Consider the following 24,057-nt stretch of genomic DNA (forward strand, 5'->3'; position numbering starts at 1 on the left):
AAAAGATCAAAAATAATAATACAGGGTAGTGAGATGGGAGATCAGTGTGGCACAAGGGGAAGTGTCATCCAAAGGTCCAGCAAGTAAAGTCAGAATAAGACAAACAATTAAAAGGTCAAAACTGAAGGAAAATTATGTTAATGCAAAATTCACAAGAAAATAAATTAATTAAAATAGAAATAAATGTGAATGATATATCGCCATTGGAGAAATATAGATTTAGGGCTACCATTGCTGGAGCCAAAATATTCAATTGGGCAGCCAGAAAAGTTAACATAGCACTTCTTGTTATGTATGCATTCACACAATTAAGACTTGGGGATATGATGCTTTCTCATCCTTTATTTCTATTAGACTAATATGGCTACTGACACACAGGGTTTTATAATATGGAAGGGTGACATCATGATGTGGACATTAGTGTCAGTCAATGCTCATAATTGGTCAATGTGTCACTTCCACAATCTGTCCCCCACTAGAACAGAGTATGAGCAGGGGCTCAAATTTTGTAAGATTACTTCTACCACCCATGGGTCTTTATATTGTCTATAATCTTGTACCAGAACTCTCTCGCCCACTTCTAATGTTCTAGGTGAGGTTTGTGGCGATGCTGGGTTTTTTTTGCAATCGGAGACCCAGATCTGGATGAACTGTGGGCAGCATATTAGTTCTGCTGGGGTGCTTTTTGTGGTAGAATGTGGTGTTTTTCTTTATCCCAATATGAAATCTGCAATTTTATGTGTCCAGGAGGCATTTAGAAGTTTCATGGTTTTCATTGCTTTTTTGAATGTTTGTACAAACGTTCTGCCTCCCCATTAGTACTTGGGTGCAGACAAAATATGTCTGAGATTCTTGTCACTCGGAAATTTTGTTTTAAATTGAGGCCCATTGTCCGTAACTAATTTATGAGGCAATCCGTAAGTGGCAAAGATAGCTCGTAGACAGTGAATCGTGGGATCTGCTTTGGTGTTTTTTAGCTGTGAAACTATTGGCCATTTGGAGTGCATGTCCATAGCTATTAGGAAAGTCTCACCCATGAGTGGTCCAGCAAAGTCTATATGAATCTGATGCCAAGGTTTGGATGGCCATTTCCATGGGTTAGCATTGGCTTCTGGCAGTTTTGACTGCATTAACTGACATACTTTGCATTCTCTTACTGTTGTTGCAATGTCTCTGTCTATGGAGGGCACCAGACATGCATCTGGGCCAGTGCCTTCATTCGTACCATTCCCGGATGGATGTGGTGCAGTTCTGATAACATGGTAGTTTGCTTTTGGCTGGAATAATTGTACGGGTACCCCATAGTAAACAGCCTTCTTTGACTGATAGTTCATGGCAGTGTGTGTGGTAAGGTTTTAGATCTTCTGGAATGACTTCAGATTCGGGCCACCCATTAAGGTTGAAGTATAGGATCTTGCTTAATATTGCATCTTTTCAGGTTTCCTTTCCAATCATCTGGGCTGTAATGGGACGTTGTTGAAGTTGTTCTTGGTTGATGGATGCTGCCTCTGCTGTCCATTTAATAATTTCTTCTCATCGTCTGTCTTGGGTAGAGGCATGCGTGATAAGGCATCTGCATGGCCGTTAAGAGTTCCTGGTTTATGTTTTATATCATAGTTATACGCCGCTAGAAGCATGGCCCATCTTTAAATTCTGGCTGCAGCTAATACTGGTATACCTTTGTGTGGCCGCAGGATTAAACTAAGAGGCTTGTTGTCTGTAAAAATATTGGTGGATTTTTTTTTACACCAAAAATTATTGCCAATCCTTTTTCTAGTTAGGCGTAATTGCATTCGCTTGTGGTTAATGTTTGTAAAGCATACGCTACTGGTTGCTTACCTTTTTCTGTGATTTGGGATAGTACCGTTCCTAGTCCCATTGGCAAGTGTAACTTTTTACTAGGGTCATAGAGGATCAGCACCTTATTTGTTGATGTTAGTATTTCCTTTAGCTGATCGACTGTGTACTTAGTTTCTGTGTTCCAATCTTTCTTGAGTAATTAGTTCAGCGGACTCCATAGTGTAGTTTTGGTAGTGATTAACAAGTCCTAGGAAGGACTGTAATTCCAATTTGTTGGTTGGGTATGGGGCCTTGTGAATGGCTTCTGTTCCTGCTCGATTCATTCACACCCCCTCATTATCGATTGTAAACCCAAGGTATATTACTGAGGGGCACATGAAGACACATTTGTCCTTTTGTAATCATATATTAGCATTTTGTAATCATATATTAGCCTGTTATAGTCTGGTTAAAACCTTTTCAAGGTTTTTTTAAGTGTTCACTGTCATTTCAGCCTGTGATGACGATATTATCTAGGTAACACCCAACTGAGAGTCCATATAGCAATTTGTCCGTTGTTGCTTGTAAAATCTCAGATGTTGCTGAAATTCCGTAAGGCAGGTGTGTAGGTGAATAGTCCCAGATGGGGATTGATTGTTACATATTCCCTTGATTTTTTGTCCAATTCTATCTGTTGATATGCTTGCGACAAATCTCGTTTTGTGAATTTTTGCCTTCTGTTTAGTGCTTGGGTGTTCGAGTATTTTGAGCGATGGATTGATGGTGACTTTGTAATCGCCGCAAATGCAAATTTCACCATTTACTTTTCGTACGGGTACGATGGGCATTGCCCAATTGCTGTACTGTATTGGTTCTAATATGCCTTCATATTTTAGTCTGTTTAATTCAGCCTCAATTTTCCCTTTCATAGCAAATGGGACTGTTCTGGCTTTGAAGAATTTTGGTTCTGCATTATCTTTTAATTGCAGTTTGGCTTTGATTTTCCCAAATTCTTGTTGGAAAACCACTGTATGGTTTTTGAGGATTTCATCAAGTTCTTGCTGGGAGGTGTCGTGTGGTTTACAATTAGTATTGAACCGATTTTCAGCCAGTCTGGGGGAATGTGTTGTAGCCAGTTTCTTCCAAAAAGTGCTGGTCCCTGGGTATATACAATGCAGAGCATGTTTTTGGTTGCTGTTGTTTGTATTGTACTTGGACCGTACATTTTCCAAACACTTTGATTCTGTCTCCTGAAAAAGATCTTAGAGTTATTTCAGTTGTTTTTTTCTGGGAGGGGTGGTAGCAAGCATTCCTTTACTGGGACACCTCTGCCCCTGTGTCTAACTCCATTTTCAGGGGGTGTCCATTTTAGCTGTTTAAAGTTTGCTGTGTTTCCTCTGTTTATTCCTCGGATGTCTAATACCTCAGGAGCTGAAACCTCAGGAGCTTGAGTGCTCTGGCACTCAAAAGTCAGCCGATGGGCTGTTATCATCATCAGTGCTAGGTTCCCCTCTCTCTCTCTCTCTCTCTCTCTCTCTCTCTCTCTCTGCAATTGTTTTGAATTTACCTTCCTGTTTATTTGCAGGCCACCTGCACTTTAGAGCTGGACATTTAGCTTCATACGTCTTTCTGTTTTGCAATGGTTGCATTTAGAATTTTTGAAGAAACAGTTTTCTGGTGAGTGGTTGTAGTTCCCACAATGGAAGACTTCCGGACCATTAGGTCTGGATGACCCAGATCCAAGTTTTTATCCGCCATTTCCGAGCTGCAGGCAACTCTGTGGAATATGTAATGTAACGTCTCCATCCATTGCTAATAATTTTTGCCTTGCTTGGCGATTTGCCAACTCTGTCACTAATCCATCTCACAGTGCCTGATTTAGAAACTGCTCGAAATGACAGTGCTCTACCAGTTTGCACAATGAGACCAGGTATTCACTTACTGTTTCTCTTGGTCCTTGTCTCCTTTCATAGAATTGTTGCCTTTCTGCCATAACTGGTGTTTTGGGGCTTAAATGGTTCCTTAGAGCTGTGCACAATTCATTGAATGTCTTCATCCCTGGATTTTCTGGGGCTCACAAGGTCGAAAGGAAGTCGAATGTTTTGCTGCCCATTATACTGAGGAAGAGGGCACGTTTGCGATTTACTGGTCCTTCCACAAAATTGTGGGCTACGCAGTAGTGGTTAAACCCTTCTAGCTAGTTATCCCAACTTTCTTCTATTTCATTGAATTCTCCGAACTTTCCCTCCGCCATCTTGACGCGCTTTCACCTTGATCTTTTGGCGGGAATTTGTTAGGGATGTTAGGTAGTCATTTTCTACCTTTTTCCTGTTGTTTTTCTTTTCACGGTTGGTGCATAGTGTATGTGTAGGGTTTGTTTCATTCCTTGTCGCCACTGTTGTGTATGCACTCATACAATTAAGACTCAGAGATGTGATTCTTTCTCATCCTTTACTTCTATTAGACCAGGGGTGTCAAACTCAAATTCACAGAGGGCCAAAATTAAAAACTTGGACTAAGTCGTGGGCCAAATTAAATATTTATTGAAAAATTTCAACAACATCTGCATGTTTTCTCTTCTTTCAACATATGTAATGTTAAACTTTTTCTTATTAAAATAAATGTTTAATAATAGTTTTGGTTAAACTCTTTCCAGAAGAAGCATTAACAAATGAGAAATAAAATATTCAATACATAATATTTCTCTATAGCCTTTAAGCTCCTTTTAAATGTTTTTTTTTTCCACAAGCCAACAAGTCAAAAAAAAACAACTTGCTTCAATGAAAATCCAATCTTTCAACTATGAACAGTCCAAAGTTAACCAAAAAAAAATATTAATCCAAGCTTAGCTTGCTACACTGTGATTTACTCTGATGCACCTGGGTCTATACCAGATACTTGGCATCTCTTCTTAGATGCAAGTTCATCAAACTCTGGGGTCAGAGTTTGCCTCCCACCTGTCTTGAAAGGTCCTGTTTTCTGTCTTTCGTTTGGCCATTTTTCGTAAGGGGTTTATTACATGTGAGTTAGGCGACAGGTCGCAGATGCTAATTAAAGTAAAGAGAGGAGGTGGGGGCGATTAGCGGGCTGACGGGCCGGCACCAACGCATTTGCAAAGCATTCTGGGATTGGTAGTATTAGCTGTGCTTGTGCTATACTGGCGCGGCGGCCAGCGGGCCAGCTCTAATACATATTTGATATGATCTTGCAGGCCAAATATAATTATATATAATTATATCACGGGCCAAATTTGGCCCGCGGGCCTGAGTTTGACATGTGTGTATTAGACTAACCTGGCTACTGTCACACAGGGTTAGAAATAATATGGAAAGGTGACATCATGATATCCAGCAGAGGACAGGCTTAGACCAAACACTTCTAATAAAGGATGAGATCAGTATAGTACTGAGAAATGATTTTGGCTCAATGGATAAAGATGAGCATCTGGATGAAGGTAAGAAAATAAAATAGGTAAGAAATCATTGAAGAAAGTAGTCCACAAGGCCCCTAGAGCAGCCATTGTAGGACAAAGTACATATCATGAAATAAAGGTGGGATTGGTAAGGGTTTGACTTGAATTCTTATCTAGATTGGAGAAATCTAAAATGGCAAAGATTGCCTTGAGGACATTGGAAAACTTCTAGCAGAATACAAAACATCAAATGTAATGCGACAAGTGAAAAAGTAAGGTAAGACAAAAACTGGAAACTATCAACCAATTAGCCTGAGAAATTAATTATTAGTAAAGATCTGAATGGAAAATTTTGTTTCTTATCACATAGCATTTTAAATTTAAATCCAAAATTGAAATAAAGTCAAAATAGTTACATTCTGAACCCAGATATTTTAACAGTATTAACCAGAAGCAAAACATCATAAATATTGCTTGTAAATCATTCAGTCTCGATTTGTTACTCACTGTGATAGGATGTCTTTCAAACTGAGCCCGAACAGCACTTTTGTCCATGGCTGCCAACGCAGCAGGCATTCCATTAACAGGACATTTGGTGTGCACGGCATCACATAAAAAGGAGATATCCCTGCATGAACGTTTGGAAAGATTTTTTTTTAAGTCACAAAAGAAAAACAAATACAGATGAAACAAAATTTTAAAGAAATAATGAGATGCTTTCTTTTAAATTTAACTTAGATTTATAGCAATAAACACATTTTAGAATCACAAGTACCTCTTTCTAAAGCAGTAATATAATGCTTTATAGCTCAGAAAAGATGAGAGCAGGGAGTCATACCTATTTGCAGAGGCAAATACAGCAGAAGTGCATCTCAGATATTTGGAAAAGAAGTAGATACATAGGGAATGAGCAGAGAAAATAACAGCAAGAGAAAAGTAAATACCCAGAAAGGATCAGCTGAATAGTGCAGAAGATTGGAGGTATTATGAATTAGAAGAATGAGGCAAGCAAGTAAATATGCATTAAACAAAACTTTGAGAGTCATTATACAATTACAAGCTTACTATGCAGAGTCTAATGGAATCATTCAAAATATTAGGCTGTAAGCAATTGTCAGGTTTGAGTTAATGTTTCGAAAAATCTAGTATAAAATGTTTATAGAAGTAACTTTAAAGCTATCGGTTTATCATAAAATGGAATGCTCCATCAAACTTCGAGAGGTGCACATAGAAAGTATACTGATTGGCTACATCGCAGCCTGTTTTGGCAATTCAAATGCCCAGGTACACAGAATTCTTCAGAAGGCAGCAAACATTGCTAAGTCCATCACAGGCTCTGGACTCCTATCCACTAAAAATATCTATGTGAGGTACTGCCTCAAGAAAGGAGTCAGCATAGATCTAAACCAGATATTAAATAAAATCACAAAAAGCAATATACCAAAAAAACCCAGAGATCTTCCTCCTAAGTAACATAAAAAACAAAGAATTTGGACTAGATCTGGATGGTGCACAAAAAAGATTTGTTATGATAGCCCTAGCTGTAGCAAAAAAATGTATTATGTCAACCTGGAAATTAGAAGATAACTTGAGAATACAACAATGGTATATAGAAATGAATAAATGAATTCCATTAGAAAAAATAACCTATAATTTAAGAAATAACATTATAATATTTGAACAAATATGGGAGCCATACATGAAACATAATAGAGAAAACCTACCATGGACATCTACCACCTAAAATGACAGAAGGAGAAGAGAATGAAAAGAACTGACTCAGTGGAATTTCTTGTTTATTTTTATTGAGTGACAACATTGTTTGACGGGTTTAATGTATCTTATATTCTGAACTTTAAATAAATGGGAGGGGAGGTAGGAAGGGGGGGAGGGGAGGAGGGGAGGTGAGAAAACGACACTGTATATATTTAAGAAGGAAAATGTATGTATCTTGATCAATATGGTTTATAGTGTGAAAAATAAAAAAAATTTTAAAAAAAAGAAAGGAGTCAGCATTATAAAGGACCCCCTGGTAACAAAATTTTCTCACTGCTACCTACTGCTCTGATGCAACAAAAGGACTGTCTGCACAATGCAAGGTTACTTCCTTGTTGCCTTCAGATAACTGCAAACAATCATTATCTATCTTTCTGTATTTCTTTGGCTTGGCTTCGCGGACGAAGATTTATGGAGGGGGTAAATGTCCACGTCAGCTGCAGGCTCGTTTGTGGCTGACAAGTCCGATGCGGGACAGGCAGACACGGTTGCAGGGGAAAATTGGTTGGTTGGGGTTGGGTGTTGGGTTTTTCCTCCTTTGCCTTTTGTCAGTGAGGTGGGCTCTGTGGTCTTCTTCAAAGGAGGTTGCTGCCCGCCAAACTGTGAGGCGCCAAGATGCACGGTTTGAGGCGATATCAGCCCACTGGTATCTCTCCAAATCAATTAGGTCTACCATTTTAGATGTTCTTTTTTACGAAGTAGCTTGGAGTCTTGGGCAGAGCAGTTCCCATACCACGTAGTGATATATGTGATATAAATGATAGTGATATAAATTATGCTTTCCATGGTGTATCTTTTGAAGTTGTTGAAGTTTACTGGTGTCATGCTAAATTTTCTCAGGCTTGCGAGGAAGTGTTGGTGTTGTCGAGCTTTCTTGGCCATTGCATTGACATGGGTGGACTAGAACAAATCACCAGAACAAAGTTACTGTGAGGAGCTTAAAGCTGTTTAATCTCTCCACCTCAGTCCACTGTTGATGTGGACTGATGAGTAAGTTCCACCCCACTTCTATGTTAATAACCGACTCTTTGGTCTCGCTGATAATGAAGGAGGTGTCCTTGTGTTTCTTTGTGAGGGATCCTGCCTATGATGGTGGTGTCCTCTGTGAATTTATAGATGGAGTTGGAGCTGGGTATAACCACAAGTAAGCCACACATGTTCCTGAGTAGATACATGAATTTGACATGTTACAACTCGAACAACATCCCAGGCCCTGAGGATTTATCCACCCTTATTTGCTTTAAGCACCATCTCCTCTTTAATTTGTTTAAAGGCAGTCCCTGGCTTGAAGACATCTGATTTACGAACAACCCATAGTTACGAACTGGGAAGCTGACCAGAAGTAGAATGCGTCAACTTCCAGTTCGAGCACGCTTGAGAATAATTTAAGTTCAAAAGTGGCGCCTCCCCCCACCCCCGCTCCAATGCAGACCCCCCCCCACCTGTTCTGTGGCAGCCGCAACCCTGCTCACTCCGTCACTGTTGCCACCCCCGCCTGCTCCAAAGCGGTTCCTAGCCTGCTCGCTCCATCACTGCCGACCCTGATGTGGTCCCTCCCACCCTGTTCCATCACTGCCGCCACCTCTGATGTGGCTCCCCCCCCCACTCGCTCTGTCGGTGCTGCCACCCCCGCCTGCTCTGATGTGGGTCCCCCCACTCAATCCATCCCTGCTACCCTCATTACCCCCCGCTTGCTCTGATGCAGTTCCCCCCATCTTGTTTGCTCCAACGCAGCCACCTACCCCCCACTTGCTCCAACATGGTCCCCACCCTACTCTGTATGGAGCTGCCACCCCTGCTCACTCTAACGTGGTTCCCTCCCCCCCACCATTTGCTCCAATGTGGTTCCTCCTCCGCTTCGTCGCAACCACCACCCTGCTCACTCCAACGCAGTCTTCACCACCTCTGTTGGATTGGATAACTTCTGAATCTGATGAAAAATTTGGCTCCAGTTTCCATTTTGTAAATCACCCAAATAAAACTCTTATCTGATAAATTTGATAGCTGGCATCTTTATGAGAGATGGAAACTTGTACTCCAAACAAGCATTGTTAAAATCCAAAGTGATAGGATTTGCTGATGGGTCTTGAATTTTAAATATTTTCCTCTTGGTTTTCTTGTTACCAGTGTGCCATTCCGAGAATACTGGCTGACATTGAGTAACCTGCCAAAGGTTCTCTTCTCCTGTTTGATCCTTGGATTTTTTTTTAATATGGATCATATTCTGTTTAGTATTCACTATATCTACTCCCTCTCCCCACCTCCTTGCCAAACTAATCCTTTATATATTAGCTTCCAACACTTAATGTCATAAGTGGGTGCTGAATTGCCAATAAAATTGATGTGATTAATGATTTTTACTTTATGACATTGATAGGGTAGTCAAAGAGTAGCTCTTGAACTCTAATCTGGTTTGCTTATCTTAGATTTGCTTATGTATAGTACTGCATTATTATGTCCTGTATTATGTTTAAGATGTTTTAATGTTGGGAAGTGGTTTATATGCATTGAAAGGTAAAATATATACTAAATATGATGTATAGTAAGATAAACATTTGCCTAACTGATGCTAAATAAGGACCGTATGTACGTGTTCCTACTTAAATACAAATTCGACTTAAAGACAAACCTAGGTAATGGAGCTCGTATTTAACCCAGGGACTGCCTGTAGATTCCATGACCACACTTCATGTTTCCCTAACTTTCCTTTACTCTGTGCCAGTTTCAAGAATAAATATCAAGGGCTCTCATTATTACCCTCATCATATCTGTAGAAATCTGCTCTAGTGTCATATTTTGTCCATGACTACAATGGGATGTGGAGTCCTGATCCTGATGGAAGTCAAAGTAAATATTAAAAACAACTTGTTGGCTCTTCCCATTATTTATGTTCTTGATTGACAAAGGGTGATAGGACATTCATTTGACTAATTTGTATTTATCATCTTATAGTGTTTTGTGGACAGGACAACCCTCAGCAATTTTCTACATTATTATGTTTGTGAAAGATTCAAAAGAGGGAGTTTTGGTCATCTAACTACAGAAAAGACATCAATAAGATTGAAATAGTACAGAGAAGATTTATGAGGATGTTGCTGGTTCTTCAAGAAGCGAATTACAGGGAAAGAACTTTATTCCATGGAGTGCAAAAGAATGGAGGGAGATTGAATTCTGTATACAGAATTATGAGGGGTATAGATAGAGGAAATGCGAGTATGCTTCTTCCATTGAGGTTAAGGGTGAAAGGGGAAGAAAAATTCTAGGGACATATTGGAGGGGATTTCTTCACACAGGTGGGAGCGTGGAATGAGCTGCCAGCTGAAGTGGTGAAATCAGGCTCATTTTAACATTTAAGAAAAATGTGGACATTTATAGGGATGGGAGGGATATGGAGGGCTATGAACTGGGTGCAGATCAGTGGCACTAGGCAGAATAATAGTTCAACACAGAATAGAACGGCCAAAGGGCCTTTTTTCTGTGCTGTAATGTTCTATGGTCCTATGATATGAAACCAACCACTTCTGTGCATTAAAATTAAAGTCAATGAAGTCAGGAAGAATAATTTGTAACTTGTCTCACACCCAACAGAAAGGAAAACAATTTTGCTTGCTGTAGGTCAACCATTGTAGTAGCAGGAAATTTGCTCTGGGGTTCATTGAGGCAACATTTTCAGTCCAACTATCTACATCTGCTTCATTAATGATATTATATTCAAAAGATATAGAAGAAGTAGGCATTCGGCCTGACAAGTCCACTCTGCCATTCCATCAGGAGCTGATCCATTCTCCATTCAGCCCTATTCCCCTGCTTTCTCCCCATAACCTTTGACTCTGTGACTATTTGGATACCTATCAACCTCTGCCAATCTTGCACATCTTGGCATCCACAGCTGACTAGAGAAATACCTCTGCATCTCTGTTTTAAATAGGCACCCTTCAATCCTAAAGTTGTCCCCTCTTGTCCTCAACAAGTTTTCCACATCTACTCTGTTCAGGCCTTTCAACATTAGAAATGGTTCAATGAGGTCTCCCCTCATTCTTCTGAACTCCAAGGAGTACAGATCAGAGGCCAACAAATGTTCTTCATATGCTAATTTCTTTATTCCAGGAATCATTCTTGTGTTACGAGCCCAAAGTACCGCAAAACCCAGCAGCAATAGACATTCACCAAGACAAGTAGTTATTTAAACAAGTTATTTTTACTTAACTTTAAACATGAAAACAGAATCAAACTTTAACTTATCTCTATACTTAACTAATCCAAATGAACCTCCTTTCTAATTCTAAGTGCACGTGTATGTAATGTGTGTCTAAATTTAAGAAAAGTTCTTTGGTTCACAGTTCAATCTCTTTTTTCCTTCTTCCAAGTTCACTGGTTGTAGGTAATTCTTATACTGTGCACAGAATTTAACATATATAAAGTTCACCAGGCTTTGGTGCTCGAAAGGTAAATGTTTACTGCTCAGGAAGGTTCTTGTAGGGTTTGGAGAGAGAGATTTGTTGTTCCAGGATTTCCACAACAGAGGCACCACCATTAGTCACCTCAATGTCTCGCTGATGAAACTTGCCCCATCAGGGTTCTCCAGATGATAACCTCTTTCTTTCAGGCTACTACAGAGTTCCTTTCTGTTATTCCAAGAGAAACATCAGACAGATAGCACTTTCAGCCATCTGCCTCTCTGGAGCATTTCTGTTTCCAACCAGCTTCTCCTGGCTTGCACTGTTCAGCTGTTTTCAGTGTCACACACACACTGGCTGAGAGAGTTTGTTTTCTCGCTCACTCTCCAACTGAGACTGGTAGAAAGCCCATGTGACTCTCTCACTTGCAAAAAAAACCCCACCTTCTTCAGCAAATAACAGGAGTTATCCTTCTGCTCCCATCTGTTGTCTTAGATAAACAAAACCCAGGAGTGACCTTTCTGTGAGCACTCTATAAGTACTTGCAAACAGCCATTTTGTCTCCTCCAAAACAATGGTCTATTCATTTCATGACATCATTTCAATTAGCACCTACTTGTGAAATGTTCATTTCATTCTCCATAGTTTTTACAATGTTCCTGAATATAAATTCTTCAGTATTTCAAATAAAATCTGTTTAAAAATAAGTGTATGTATGTAACATACCCTAATTTTACCAAATTCTCCCAAATATATATATACTCCATTACACTTGTAAATGTTCTCTGAACCCTCTCTAATGCCAGCACATCCCCTTTGTTCCACTGGTATAGTGGCCTTTGATTTTAGTTTCTCCTCTCTCCTAAGTTTGTAACAGCACTGATTTACCACAGCTTACAAACAAATAAAGTATATACACAATTGTTTCTTTCAGTACACCATGAAGTCTACTTTCTTTATTATTCGCTGGATACAACACTGTGTTATTCAATTCCCCAAACACCATCCAGCCAAACTTCTCTTACCTTCTCATTAGCTCACCACCACACAGGTGATCCTGACACTCTCACTCTCCTCCTCCTGCGTCCAAAATCCATTCCCTGTGTTACGAGCCCAGAGGACCCCAAAACTCAGCAGCAATATATATTCACTAATACAAATAGTTACTTCAACAAAAGTTGATTTTAATTCTCTAAACATGAAAATAGAATCAAACTTTAACTTATCTCTATTGACTTACTTAACCCCTTTCTAATTCTAAGCGTACGTGTATGTAATGTGTGTGTAAGTTCAGAAAACTTGTTTGGTTCACAGTCCAATCTCACTTCTCATTCCTCCAAGTTCACTGGTTGCAGGCAATTCTTCTACTGTGCTCAGAATTTGACATTTATAAAGTTCACCTGGCTTGGTGCTTGAAAGGTAAACCAGGAAGGTTCTTGTCAGTTTTCAAAGAGAGATTTGTTATTCCAGGACATCCACAACTCATGTACTTCCATCAGCCACTCCATTGTCTTGCTGACAAAACTTGCCCCTTCAGGGTTCTCCAGATGATAACTTCTTTCTTTCAGGTCACCACAGAGTTCCTTTTTGTTTCACTTATTCCAAGTGAAACATTAGACAGCCAGTCCTCTCCTCTTACATGAACCACAAGGGCTTTTGACAAGGCTGTCAAACAGGCTTGCGAGCTTGTCCTGTTCCAGTCCCAGCTGCTGTCTGCTGGCTGTAACACTGTACAAATGATTTCTGTATTTGTGTATGTCACTCTCTGACAAAAAGCCTGTTTTACTCTCTCTGCTTGCAAAACCACATGACCCTCTTAGTAAGTTCTCCTTAAACTGTCTGTGGCTCTGACAAGATCTTTCATCTGTTGCCTTTTATAAACAACAATCCATTAATGAAGTCTTTTGAGCACTCTTCAAAGCTCTTGCAAAAGCTATGAGGCTCTGATATGTCTAGCATTGGGCAGAGTGCCAGTATTTAAAATAAGATTTGTTTTAAAGAGTTTGTACGTGACCCACTCTAACAAACCTTTCCCAATTTGTCTCCCAAAAACATATCTATAATATTCTATACCCTGTCACACCTGTATACAAACACTTAACGCATGCGCGCTATTACTGTCATGCGTCACATCACTTATGTCATCATTGATAGGGATCTGAATGGCCAGCGTCGGTCCCAACAAAAGTAAGTACGCAACTGTGACAGGTTCTTTCATATCTCTTATCAATTCTTATCAATATCCAATCAAAAAATGCCATTTCCCTAGTCAACTCAGCCACAAGGTGTTCTAAGAAGGCATCTACAAATTCTCTCTCTTGAGATCCACTCTCAACCTGGTTTTCCCAATCTACTTCAGAATCAGAATTTATTGTCATAAACAAGTCACAAAATTTGTTGTTTTGCAGTAGCGTCACAGTGCAAACATTTATACAAACAACCTTAAAACAATACATAAAAATAGTGCATAAAAAGTAAAAAGTAAGACCGTGTCTTTGGTTCATTGATTGTTCAGGAACCTGATGGAAGTGGGGAATAAGCTGACTTTGTGCTATTGAATGCTTGTCTTTAGGACCCTGTACCTTTTTCCTCGATAATGGTGGGGCCCCTTAACAATAGAGGCAGCTTTCTTAAGAAACCACCTCTTGTAAATGCCCTCAGTGGCGTGGTCTGGTGCCCGTGATGTTGCAGGCTGAGTTAACAACCCTCTGGAGTTTTTTTTTGTCTTGAGGGTGGCACCTCCATACCAGACATTGATGCAACCAGCCAGGATGCTCTCCACGGTCCACCTGTAGAAGTTTTTGAGAGTCTTCTGTGATATACCAAATCTCCTTGAACTCCTCACAAAGTATAGCCGCTGGCGAGCCTTCTTCGTGATTGCATCCAGGACAGATCCTCAGAGATGTTGACACCCAGGAAATTGAAGTTCTTGACCCTGTCCACTACTGAGCCCTCGATGAGGACTGAATTTTGTGCTGCTGACTTCCTCCTGAAGTCCACAACCTTCTCCTTGGTTTTGCTAACATTAAGCACAAGGTTGTTGGCATGACACCATTCAACGAGCTGATCTATCTTGCATGTTAAAATCCTTCATGATGACCATAACATTGCCCTTCTAACTATCCTTTATTATTTGCAGTTGTAGATTGCTGTACATACCCCGGCTACTGTTTGGAGGTGAGTATATAACTGCCAATAGTGTCTTTTTACCCTTGCCATTTCTTCAACCCACAATGATTCTCTATCTTCTGCTCCTATGTCACATCTTTTTAATGATTTAATGTTATTCCCTCCCAACAGCCTTACCTGCCTATCCTTTAGATACACTGTGTATCAGTGGACATTCAGCTCCCAATGATATCCATCCTATAGTCATGGCTCCATGATGGCCATAACATCACACCTGCCAATCTGTAGCTGTTCAACAATGTCATCATTTTTACTTCTTGTGTTGCGTGCATTTAAATACAAAACCTCTTACCCTGTATTTGTCACTTTTTTGACTGTCCTTGAAATATTGCAACATCCCCATGGCTGTAATTTTGCCCTGTCCTTCCACACAAATTCCCTACCAGCTGTCCCTACTTGTGCACCAACCACCTTTTCCTCTGCCTCTTCACTTTGGTTCCCACCCCTCCCCAATCTAATTTACCTCCACCTCTCCAACAGCATTAGCAAACCCCCTGCCATCCAGTTCAGGTGCAACCTGTGCCACTTGTACAGGTTACCCCTTCCCCAGAAACAATTCCAATGATCCAAGAACTTGAAACTGTGCCCCATCTCATCAGCCACTCATTTGTCTGTGCTATCTTCCTGTTTTGACTTTGCCTAGCTCATAGTATGGTGTAATCCAGAGATTACCTCCTGGAGATTCTGTTTTTCAATCTCTTTCCTTATTCCCTAGACTTACTTTACAGAACCTCGACCCCACTCCTGACTATGGCATTGGTACCATGATCTCTGTCTCCCCCTGAAGAATATTCTACAACTGTTCATTGACATCCTGGACCTGAGCACCCAGGAGGCAACACACTACCCTGGAGTTTCTTTTGTAGCCGCAGAATCTCTGACCCATTCTCTTAACTATCAAAGTCCCTATGACTATTGCTCTCCCTGACTTCATCATTCCCTTCTTAGATTCAGAGCCGACCAAAGTGCTTTTGGTCTGGCTGCTGCCTTGCCCAGATAGGTCACCACCACCCCCCCCCCCCCACCCCCCCCCCCCCCACTGGCAGTATCCAAAGGATATTGCTGATGGGAATGGTCGCGGGTGCTCTTCACTGACTACCTATCCCCTTTCCCTCTCCAAATAGTCACCCAGTTATTTGCCTCTTGTCTTTAAGGTGTGACTGTGTCCTTTTAGCTTCTGTCTATCATGCCCTCTGCTTCCCAAATGATCTGACTTTCATCCAGTTCTAGATCCCATGGTCTCTAATGAGCTGCAGCTGAATGCCTCTCTTGCAGGTATAGTTACCTGGGACAATTGTGCTGCCCCAGATTTCTCACAAAGCAAAAAATGTGGTTGTTTGTTGATAAATGCAGTATATTAATTCACAGTTCCTCAGATAATGAAACAATCTGAGAATATAGCTAACAAATCCAACACAACATCCAGCACAAGACTAATAAATGGTATAACAGAAGCACAGGGGTCGATTACAATCATTATACATTCATTGGTAATTCAAGTAGGTCAGAGGTTTTGCATTCTACTTATACTTGTGAATCCCAAAACCTTTGTATCTACTACAAGTCAAATATCATGAGTATGATGGAAGACAGTGCACTGGTATGAACAGGTGCAGCTTGATTTACAAGCACCATTCCTATACGGTCCACTCACAGAAGTTAAAACACTGAAATCCTCCACCCAGCAGCATTTTGGCAGTAAACTTCACCATAAATGGCAACATATTGGTTGAAAGCCAATAAAAAATGCAATCATCTTATGGATTCAAACACATAAAGCAAGCAAAATGGGGACACAAACTTTAAGTATTGAGTATTTATCAGACTAATACAAATTGGACAACATCTAAGATGTTCTGTTCAGCAGGCTGAATAGTGTGCATGTTCTATTTTCCCTCCACAGGTCTCATTCTTCATATTTTGTAGCTATTGTACTACTAGTCAAAGAAATAAAAAGAACAATGTGCCAGGTACGGTTGCAGCTCAAGGTGAGTATTTCAGCAAGCCACATTAGAAAGTGAACTTAGAAATGATGAACAAAATTGCATACAAAGCAAGTAAGCTGGGGTTTTCCAATGAATTATTCCATTTGTACATTCAACCTCAAATCGCTCTATAAATGTACCTTCCTGCTCCAGCCAGTGAGGTGGGCTGATCTATCAAGTACTTGAATTTTGATCTCCATCTTGGGTGATGCCATATGTGATCAGTGGTTCGTACACAGTGTGACTGAGGAAACAGAGAACTTGGATCATCTGAATGGAAGACGGTAACTGTCAACTGCATCATGTCAAAATCAAATAATTACAAGAATTCTTAAAGTTAAATAAACAATGTAAAGATTTATTTTGGAAGTGATACGCATTGTCAATGACTCCAAAGGCTGAGTGAGGAACGAAAGGCTTTAATACACATTAGATTTCAGCTGCCAAACTCCATGTGCTCGAATTAATGGAAGGGGGCAGGGAGCCTAGTCACAGGGGGAGGGGTTACAGGGGATTGAGTCATCAGTGGGCAGGCCAACCACTTATACACAGAACAGCACAGAAGAGTATATACATACCATCACAGGAAGGAAAATAATCTATAAACGGGCAAAATAAAATGCTTTTAATGCTCTGTGATAGCACTTCAGTCAAAACTACATCGCATATTGCTGTGATTTGCATCAATGTGTTACAAAGAAGAGCCTCTTTCTGGTTAAAAAAAACAATGGCACTTGAAATAAAATATTTGGACATAAAGTGATGACTTGATTTTCTGATTTGGAATCTCAGATTCCAGCACAAACTTGAAAATTTCAAGACTGTGAATATCAGAGATAGCTTTGAAACCCTGCAAGTCTGAAGAAATGATATAACCAGTTATCAAGCCAAGTAGTTTTCAGACACTCTGATGAGCATTGATTTCAGCCATATCTGCACTACCTGCTGGGGACAGGACAACATGACCATGCCAGCAGTCATATTTGGGTATCATCACTGTCTGTAGAGTTTGGAAAGCTGAGGGAGGAAGAAACAAATCACTGGGATGTCATATTCTTGCTCTTTGAGAAGGGACAAATTGACAAAGGTAGGGGTTTGGCCCAAGAATGAAGGCAAGTTATCACCCTACCTTGCTGACATCCAAGTCTACCATTGAGCTGGGAAGATCATGTGGTCTCAAGAATGCCCAACTTCAGGCATTCCCAAACAACAATGTCTGACTGACTCTGCAGTCATCCAGAAAGAGAAATGTACAGAAAATTGTGTAATCTCATGCATTTTCAAGGAGAAACTTGTGCTTTGAAGTGCTCCATCAAGTTTAAAGAGTGGTGTGAAAATAATCGAGAAATAGCTATTCTAATTCATTCAAGAAAATCAATCCATTTTAAATTGCCAATACTAAAAAATTACTGTGAAAGTAAGGTATACTTTGCAGACATTCCTTTGAAAAGAAAAGGTTGTTTTATATGGATTGAAATAAAATTACATTTTGTTGGGAAATTAGTATCCACATTGTGATGAGCTTTGCTTGAAGTATTATTCTAACTTTTAATTAATTGAGTGGCATTCAATACATGCATTAAATGAAAAGTTTTATTTGAATGTTTGCCCTTGTCATAATGAAAAATGATTGTGCTGAGAAGTAGAATATTTGGCATTTCAAGTTTTCACTTTTAGCAATCAACCTCTCCGTGACACATACTTGCAAACTTCTTTGCTTTTCTGAATTCATGACAGACAAAAAGCTCTTGTCTTCAAATCAGAACATTGTTTTCTCAGACACTTTTCTAAATACTTGAATGAGACTCAGATTTGAGAATCTGACATTGAAAGGCGTTAAACCACGATATTTATGGTTTTTAGAATGCAATATCGGGAAAATTGTTGGAAAAAAATTAACATAATTACTGCCCGTGTGGTCACCCTGGGCACCTTTTTAGACTGCAAATACCTGAGTGCAACAGTTCTGGTGGTTGGACATGCAGTAGAGTGGATGACTGTCAACAAATTTTTCAGGTATGATATACACTGAAGGTTTTCTCTAAAAAGTTGTCAGAGTCCTTTGTGCTGCAGGAATTGACTCAAACTTCCTGCTCATTGCTTTTTAGCCTGCCTGTGTAGCAGCAAAATTCCTTGATTGTGCTGTCTAAAAACCATAACTGTCTGCCCTCAACATTATAACATTAAAGAGCCGTCAAGTTCTCCCTATACCATTGTTCATTTCAGCTAACATCATCTGAAATAGAATAATTGGTTACTGTTTGTCACATTTTGCTTTATGCAAATTGACTGCTCTTTCCCAAGTTACAAGAGTAATTACACTTTAAAAAAAATCAACCTTGGCTGTAAAACACTGAGAATGCCACACAAGTCCATATGTTCCTTCTTTGAACAAGAGAGAATGCGCCTAAATGCATTTACAAATTGATTGTAAACACTTGAGAATTTAAAGTATTTTATGTCCCTACCTTAAGATCTTTTGGAGATTTTATTGGTGACCCACCACGACAGCATGAATTTGGCACAGTAGTCAATGACCATAAGATTTCTTCCGGGATGAAGTCATTCTTGAGAGGCGGTAAAGTTTCATATTGATCAATGTTGCCTGGCATTTCCTTTATTTGGGGTATTTCTGCAAAAGCACGTTAAAGGGAAGGGGCTTAATCCCTAATTCATTTCAGAGTCATTTCTTCAATGTTGGAGGTGTTCAGCAAGTTGGGCAATGAAGGAGAGAAGGAGTTAACTTTAAATTTTGACATATCGCATGGTAACAGAGCCTTCTAGCCCACAAGCCTTTGCAGCCCAAATCCCCCAATTAATCTACAACCCCAGTACATTTAGAAGGGTGGTAGGAGACTGGAACACCCATAGGAAAACCATGCAGACAGGGCAGGGTTTCTCCTTACAGCACTGGATTTGATCCCAGATGGCTTGTGCTATAATAGCATTGCACCAACCCATTACTAACCTTGCCATCATAAAATACCACATAAATCTCTTCTGGGACTGGTTTATCAATTTCATGAACATACAAATTCCTTAATTTCCATATATTGTTCATTTTTCTATTTACAACAAAACGTAATTGATAAGCGATGAGTTAAGAATTTATAATGTTTGTGCGAAAAGGAGACAGAATGTCGAGACAGAGATAGGGAAAGGTGATGGGGGGGGGGGGTGTTAACGAAAGCCAGAGAAACTTATATTAATGCCATCTGGTTGGAGGGTGCCCAGTTGGAAGATGAAATGTTGTTCATTAAATTTGGTGAAGGTCTCAGCCTTGCAGTGCAGGAGACCAAGGACAGACAAGTCAACAAGGGAATGGGATGGGGTATTGAAACGGGTGGCCACCAGGAGATCCATGCTATTAAGGTGGACAGAGCCAAGGGGTTTAACAAAGCATTCTCCCAGTCTTGTCCAGTCACTCCAAGGTAGAGGAGACCACAAAGGGAGCACCAGTAGATGACCCTGGAGATAAATTCTTATCTTGTCCCTTATCATATCAAATTAACGCCTTTCGTTGGTTTGGATTCCTCCCCCTGCCAGCACTATCTGAATTTTGAGATTTCTGAGATTTCCTACTTCTGGCTTATTCCTTGAAGAAAGGCTCAGGCCCAAAACATTGGCAATATACCTTTGTCTCCAATAGATGCTGAAAAGACTGGTTGTGTTGCTCCACTATTTCGGAGGGTTTTTAAATTAATAGCAACAACTCCCCTCACATTGTGTTTCTGAAAAAAACCACTATCAGTGGTGCTCAATTACAGCTTCCTTGTCAGTATATGTAACATTAGATAAAAGAAATATAATTTTTAAGAAGACAACTGGTGCAGGCTCCAAGATTTCTGAGGAGTAGGAAATTTCACAAAATCCTAAACACCTCATTACTCCCCAATTCCCATTCATGCTAGGTTTGCTTCAAGTCTTCCATTTGAAACTGTTTGCATGCAGTTTTTAATTGAAGATAAACTAACGATATAAACAAGAACTTTAATTTACCTAGTTTAAAGTTGTCAGTGTTGTATTTTTATATATTTTGGAATTAATAAAATCCAGAGAAACAGGGAAGAGACAGATGCCTTGCAATGTATTGAAAAAGGAAGAAAGTTGAAAAAGAAAAGTTTCTGGTAACCAGTGGACCAGAGGGAAACGCCTCAGAATAAAAGGGTGCCCCTTTAGAATATACACAAGGAAAATTTTGTTCAGCGAGAGGCTGGTGAATCTGTGGGATTCGATTCTAAGCATCAGTGAAGGCCACTGGGTATATTTTAAGGAGAGGTTATAGGTTCTTGATTATTAAGGGTCTCAAAAGGTTACAGGAAGAAGGAAGGGTTGAGAGGAATAGTGCATCAATCATGATGTGAATGGTAGAGCAGACTCAATGGGCTGAATGGCCCATGTCCACTCCAATGTCTTATGGTATGGGTTTATTCCACATAGGGAAGAGGAATATCCTAAACCTCAGGGTGTTGTGTTTAGTGTGACTCGGAAAAACAATACTCTGAAACCTTGAAAGCAAAAAAAAATATGAAATTATTACCACAAAGCAAGATGAAGTGTCATTTTGACATACTCTACAGCAGTCTGCAATAACACCAACTTTTGGCCCATCGCATTACCAAATGTAAATTTAAATCAGCAAATACCCAAATAATCCCAAGAATATTTAGGATGTAACCATCACCTACATCAAGATGTGTTGCTGAAATAACATTTTAGTAGTGTGAGAGATGAGTAAAACTGATATGAAAATATGAAATATGAAGAAAACTAATATGGATATATGTGTAATGAATAAAGCCAGTATGAATAGGATAAGGATAGATAATAGAATGTACGAAGTAAAGTTAGTCTGTCTAGCCTTAGACAGAATTAGCAAGTTCTGCATATAAGGTTGTAGCCCTGAGAGTCGGGAAGGTGTGAATTAGAACAAAGACAGGTTTGTGAATAAGGTCAATGACATGATAGGACACCGACAGAATACCCCCTGGTCCTCCAAGTTCACAGAAACAGCACGTAGGCAGACAGGATTGCCTAATGCCAAACTCATCCAGGAGGCAGAAGAATGTAAGGGGGAGGGTACTTCTATACTGAAATAAACTGTATAAAAGTTGGGTGAGCCCCAGTGTGTGTGTGTATTCCCAGGGTAAGGGGAAGCACCCAACTTTGCATTGTTGTATAATAAATGTTCTTTGTTCTCAATTTTTGTCTCGAGCAAATTCTGTGAAGGTACTTCTGTTTCTCACAAATGGGGGCTCGTCCGGGATCCCACTCCCTCCACTGACAGAGTGCCTGACGACGGGGGTAGGTGCACCCCAGCTGATTCAGCTGGACTCACAGACGGCGGGTGACTGGTCAGTAGATGAAGCGAGTGATGTCCGAGAAGAGGCATTGAGAACAAACAACGGGAGGACGTTAAGGAAGCGCGCTAGGAATAGCAACTGGATCCCGATAAGAGGAATTTTATTTACCTGTTAGTATGGGAGGTGTGAGTAGCAAGGGAAACAGTCCTAAGGAAGGACGGGACAATCAGATAACTAAGCAAAGTCCATTAGGATTAATGCTATCTGATTGGGGTACGGGGAGAACCCGTGGGAAAGACAAACAGACCATGGTCAGGTATTGCTGTCTGGAATGGGTTAAAAGTCCGATAAAAGAGAGTTCGGTATATTGGCCAAAGCTCAGATCCAAGGATGACTGGATGTGTCAGGCATTGAACATCTGGGCTCTATCAAAACCAAAGAGATAATATTGAGAGCAGGGAATATGCAGCCTGCTGGCTCAGTGGATCGGTTGATCAACTGATTTTGAATGAAAAGGAATGTAAGGACAAGAAGGATGAGGATCCTTTTGTCCCTGAAACACAAGGATGGGATGTGTTACATTCCCTTCCTCCACCTTATGCTCCTCCTATGCCGGCTCCTATCTTTCCCCTCTCTCCTATGCTCTACCCTTCTGCACCTTCCCATCCTCCCCCACAGCTAAAGAAAGGAGAAGAAAGTAGGGGTGGTATGATGACCTGTTCACAAAGTACTAGATTACCACCTCAATTGACAAGAGAGGGAGGAGACTTTGATTCAAAACAGTGTGAGACCCTCCAGGAGGGAAGGGCAAAACCTTTTGATTCATTTCCCAGAGAGCAGGAATCCAGACATTATAAAGGAGAGGATAAGCCAGAAATTAACTGGGTGAGACCTTTACGGGAAGTTCCCATGCGAGGGGGTCTCGATTTTGTAAATGTGCCCCTGACTAGTACGGAGGTGCGTAATTTTAAGAGAGAATGCCCAATAAAAAGAAAGGAAAGGCTAAGATTTTGATGCAGGCAGTCAAGGAAGTCGTGGAAGGACAGCAAGGAAAGGGTAGGGGCTGTGTGCCAGCTCTGGACATTGGGAGGAGCTCCGGGAGTGGGAGAGTAGAGACCAGAGCAGGGACAAGGGTAGAGAGGAATTCCAGGGACGACGACTGTTCCCGGGACCTCGTGGTAATCCCGATAGGAATTGGAAAACAGGAGCATTAGTTTGCTACGATTGTAAAAGGTGGGACATTTTAAGAGAGAATGCCGAATGCGAGCCAGGGAGACGCGACCTTACGCATTGATGTGTTGGAATATAGGGGTTAATTAATCATAGAAAATATGTAGAATATATGCTTATGTACTATTCAGTTTGTATACGTGAATCCAGTACTATGTAACAATTTAATATTTACCTCATGGTGAAGGGAAAGAGTAATGTAAGTAAGGGGCAGCCACAGTATGTAGCAAAGTTGGCTGATTACAGAGGGTTTAGAATTGCCTGCTCCCAAAATACAAAAGAGAGGATATGTATGAAACAATTTAGTAGGAATGTTAAGGCAAAAGGAGGTGTTGATTAGCACAAACAAAAAGAATCTGACAGAGACTGTCAGAAACAAAGAGAATGGAATCAGTAAGAAGCTAAGACAGAAGGAGGTGTTGAGTAGAACAGAAGAATATGGCCAGAGAACAAAAAAATAATTAGAAATATCTGGGGTATGAATTGATTTCTGATCAAAACAAATATTCTGACCTTGAGGATTAAGATGGGAGCTCTACACCCCAGATAACTGCAGAGCAGGAAATTACTTGTGATAAATCCTATGCAAGAAATCTAGCAAAGAAAGCCAATTTTTGTTCTGTAGGGGTTTCTACGAGGCTCTAAAGGCTGTGTACGGCCCCTCACCCCAAGTCCAAAGCCCGCTGCGCAGCTCAGACGGCAAAGTCCTCCTCAGCGACAAGATCTCCATCCTCAACCGATGGTCAGAACACTTCCAATCTCTTTTCAGTGCCAACCGCTCAGTCCAAGATTCCGCCCTGCTCCAGCTCCCTCAACAGCCCCTAAGGCTAGAGCTGGATGAGGTTCCCACCCTGGATGAGACATATAAGGCAATCGAACAACTGAAAAGTGGCAAAGCAGCAGGTATGGATGGAATCCCCCCAGAAGTCTGGAAGGCTGGCGGCAAAACTCTGCATGCCAAACTGCATGAGTTTTTCAAGCTTTGT

At 40.5% G+C, this 24,057-nt stretch overlaps 1 protein-coding gene across 4 annotated transcripts in view; it reads right to left on the bottom strand.

Moving 5' to 3' along the window:
- The window catches only part of axdnd1 (axonemal dynein light chain domain containing 1), a 215,522-nt gene that overhangs the window by 174,447 nt on the left and 17,018 nt on the right, over positions 1–24,057 (bottom strand). For all 4 annotated transcript variants that reach the window (XR_011357692.1, XM_069938137.1, XM_069938136.1 and 1 more), the window contains exons 3-5: positions 19,007–19,170; positions 16,679–16,782; positions 5,699–5,819 (exon numbers count right to left, since the gene is read on the bottom strand). Coding sequence is in view for 3 of the 4 variants with exons in the window: in XM_069938137.1 (XP_069794238.1) it covers positions 5,699–5,819; positions 16,679–16,782; positions 19,007–19,170 (389 nt within the window). In the remaining variant the exon portion in view is untranslated. The remainder of the gene's footprint in view (positions 1–5,698; positions 5,820–16,678; positions 16,783–19,006; positions 19,171–24,057) is intronic.

This window comes from Narcine bancroftii, chromosome 5 (assembly GCF_036971445.1).
Source record: "Narcine bancroftii isolate sNarBan1 chromosome 5, sNarBan1.hap1, whole genome shotgun sequence".
NCBI classification, from domain to species: Eukaryota; Metazoa; Chordata; class Chondrichthyes; order Torpediniformes; family Narcinidae; genus Narcine; species Narcine bancroftii.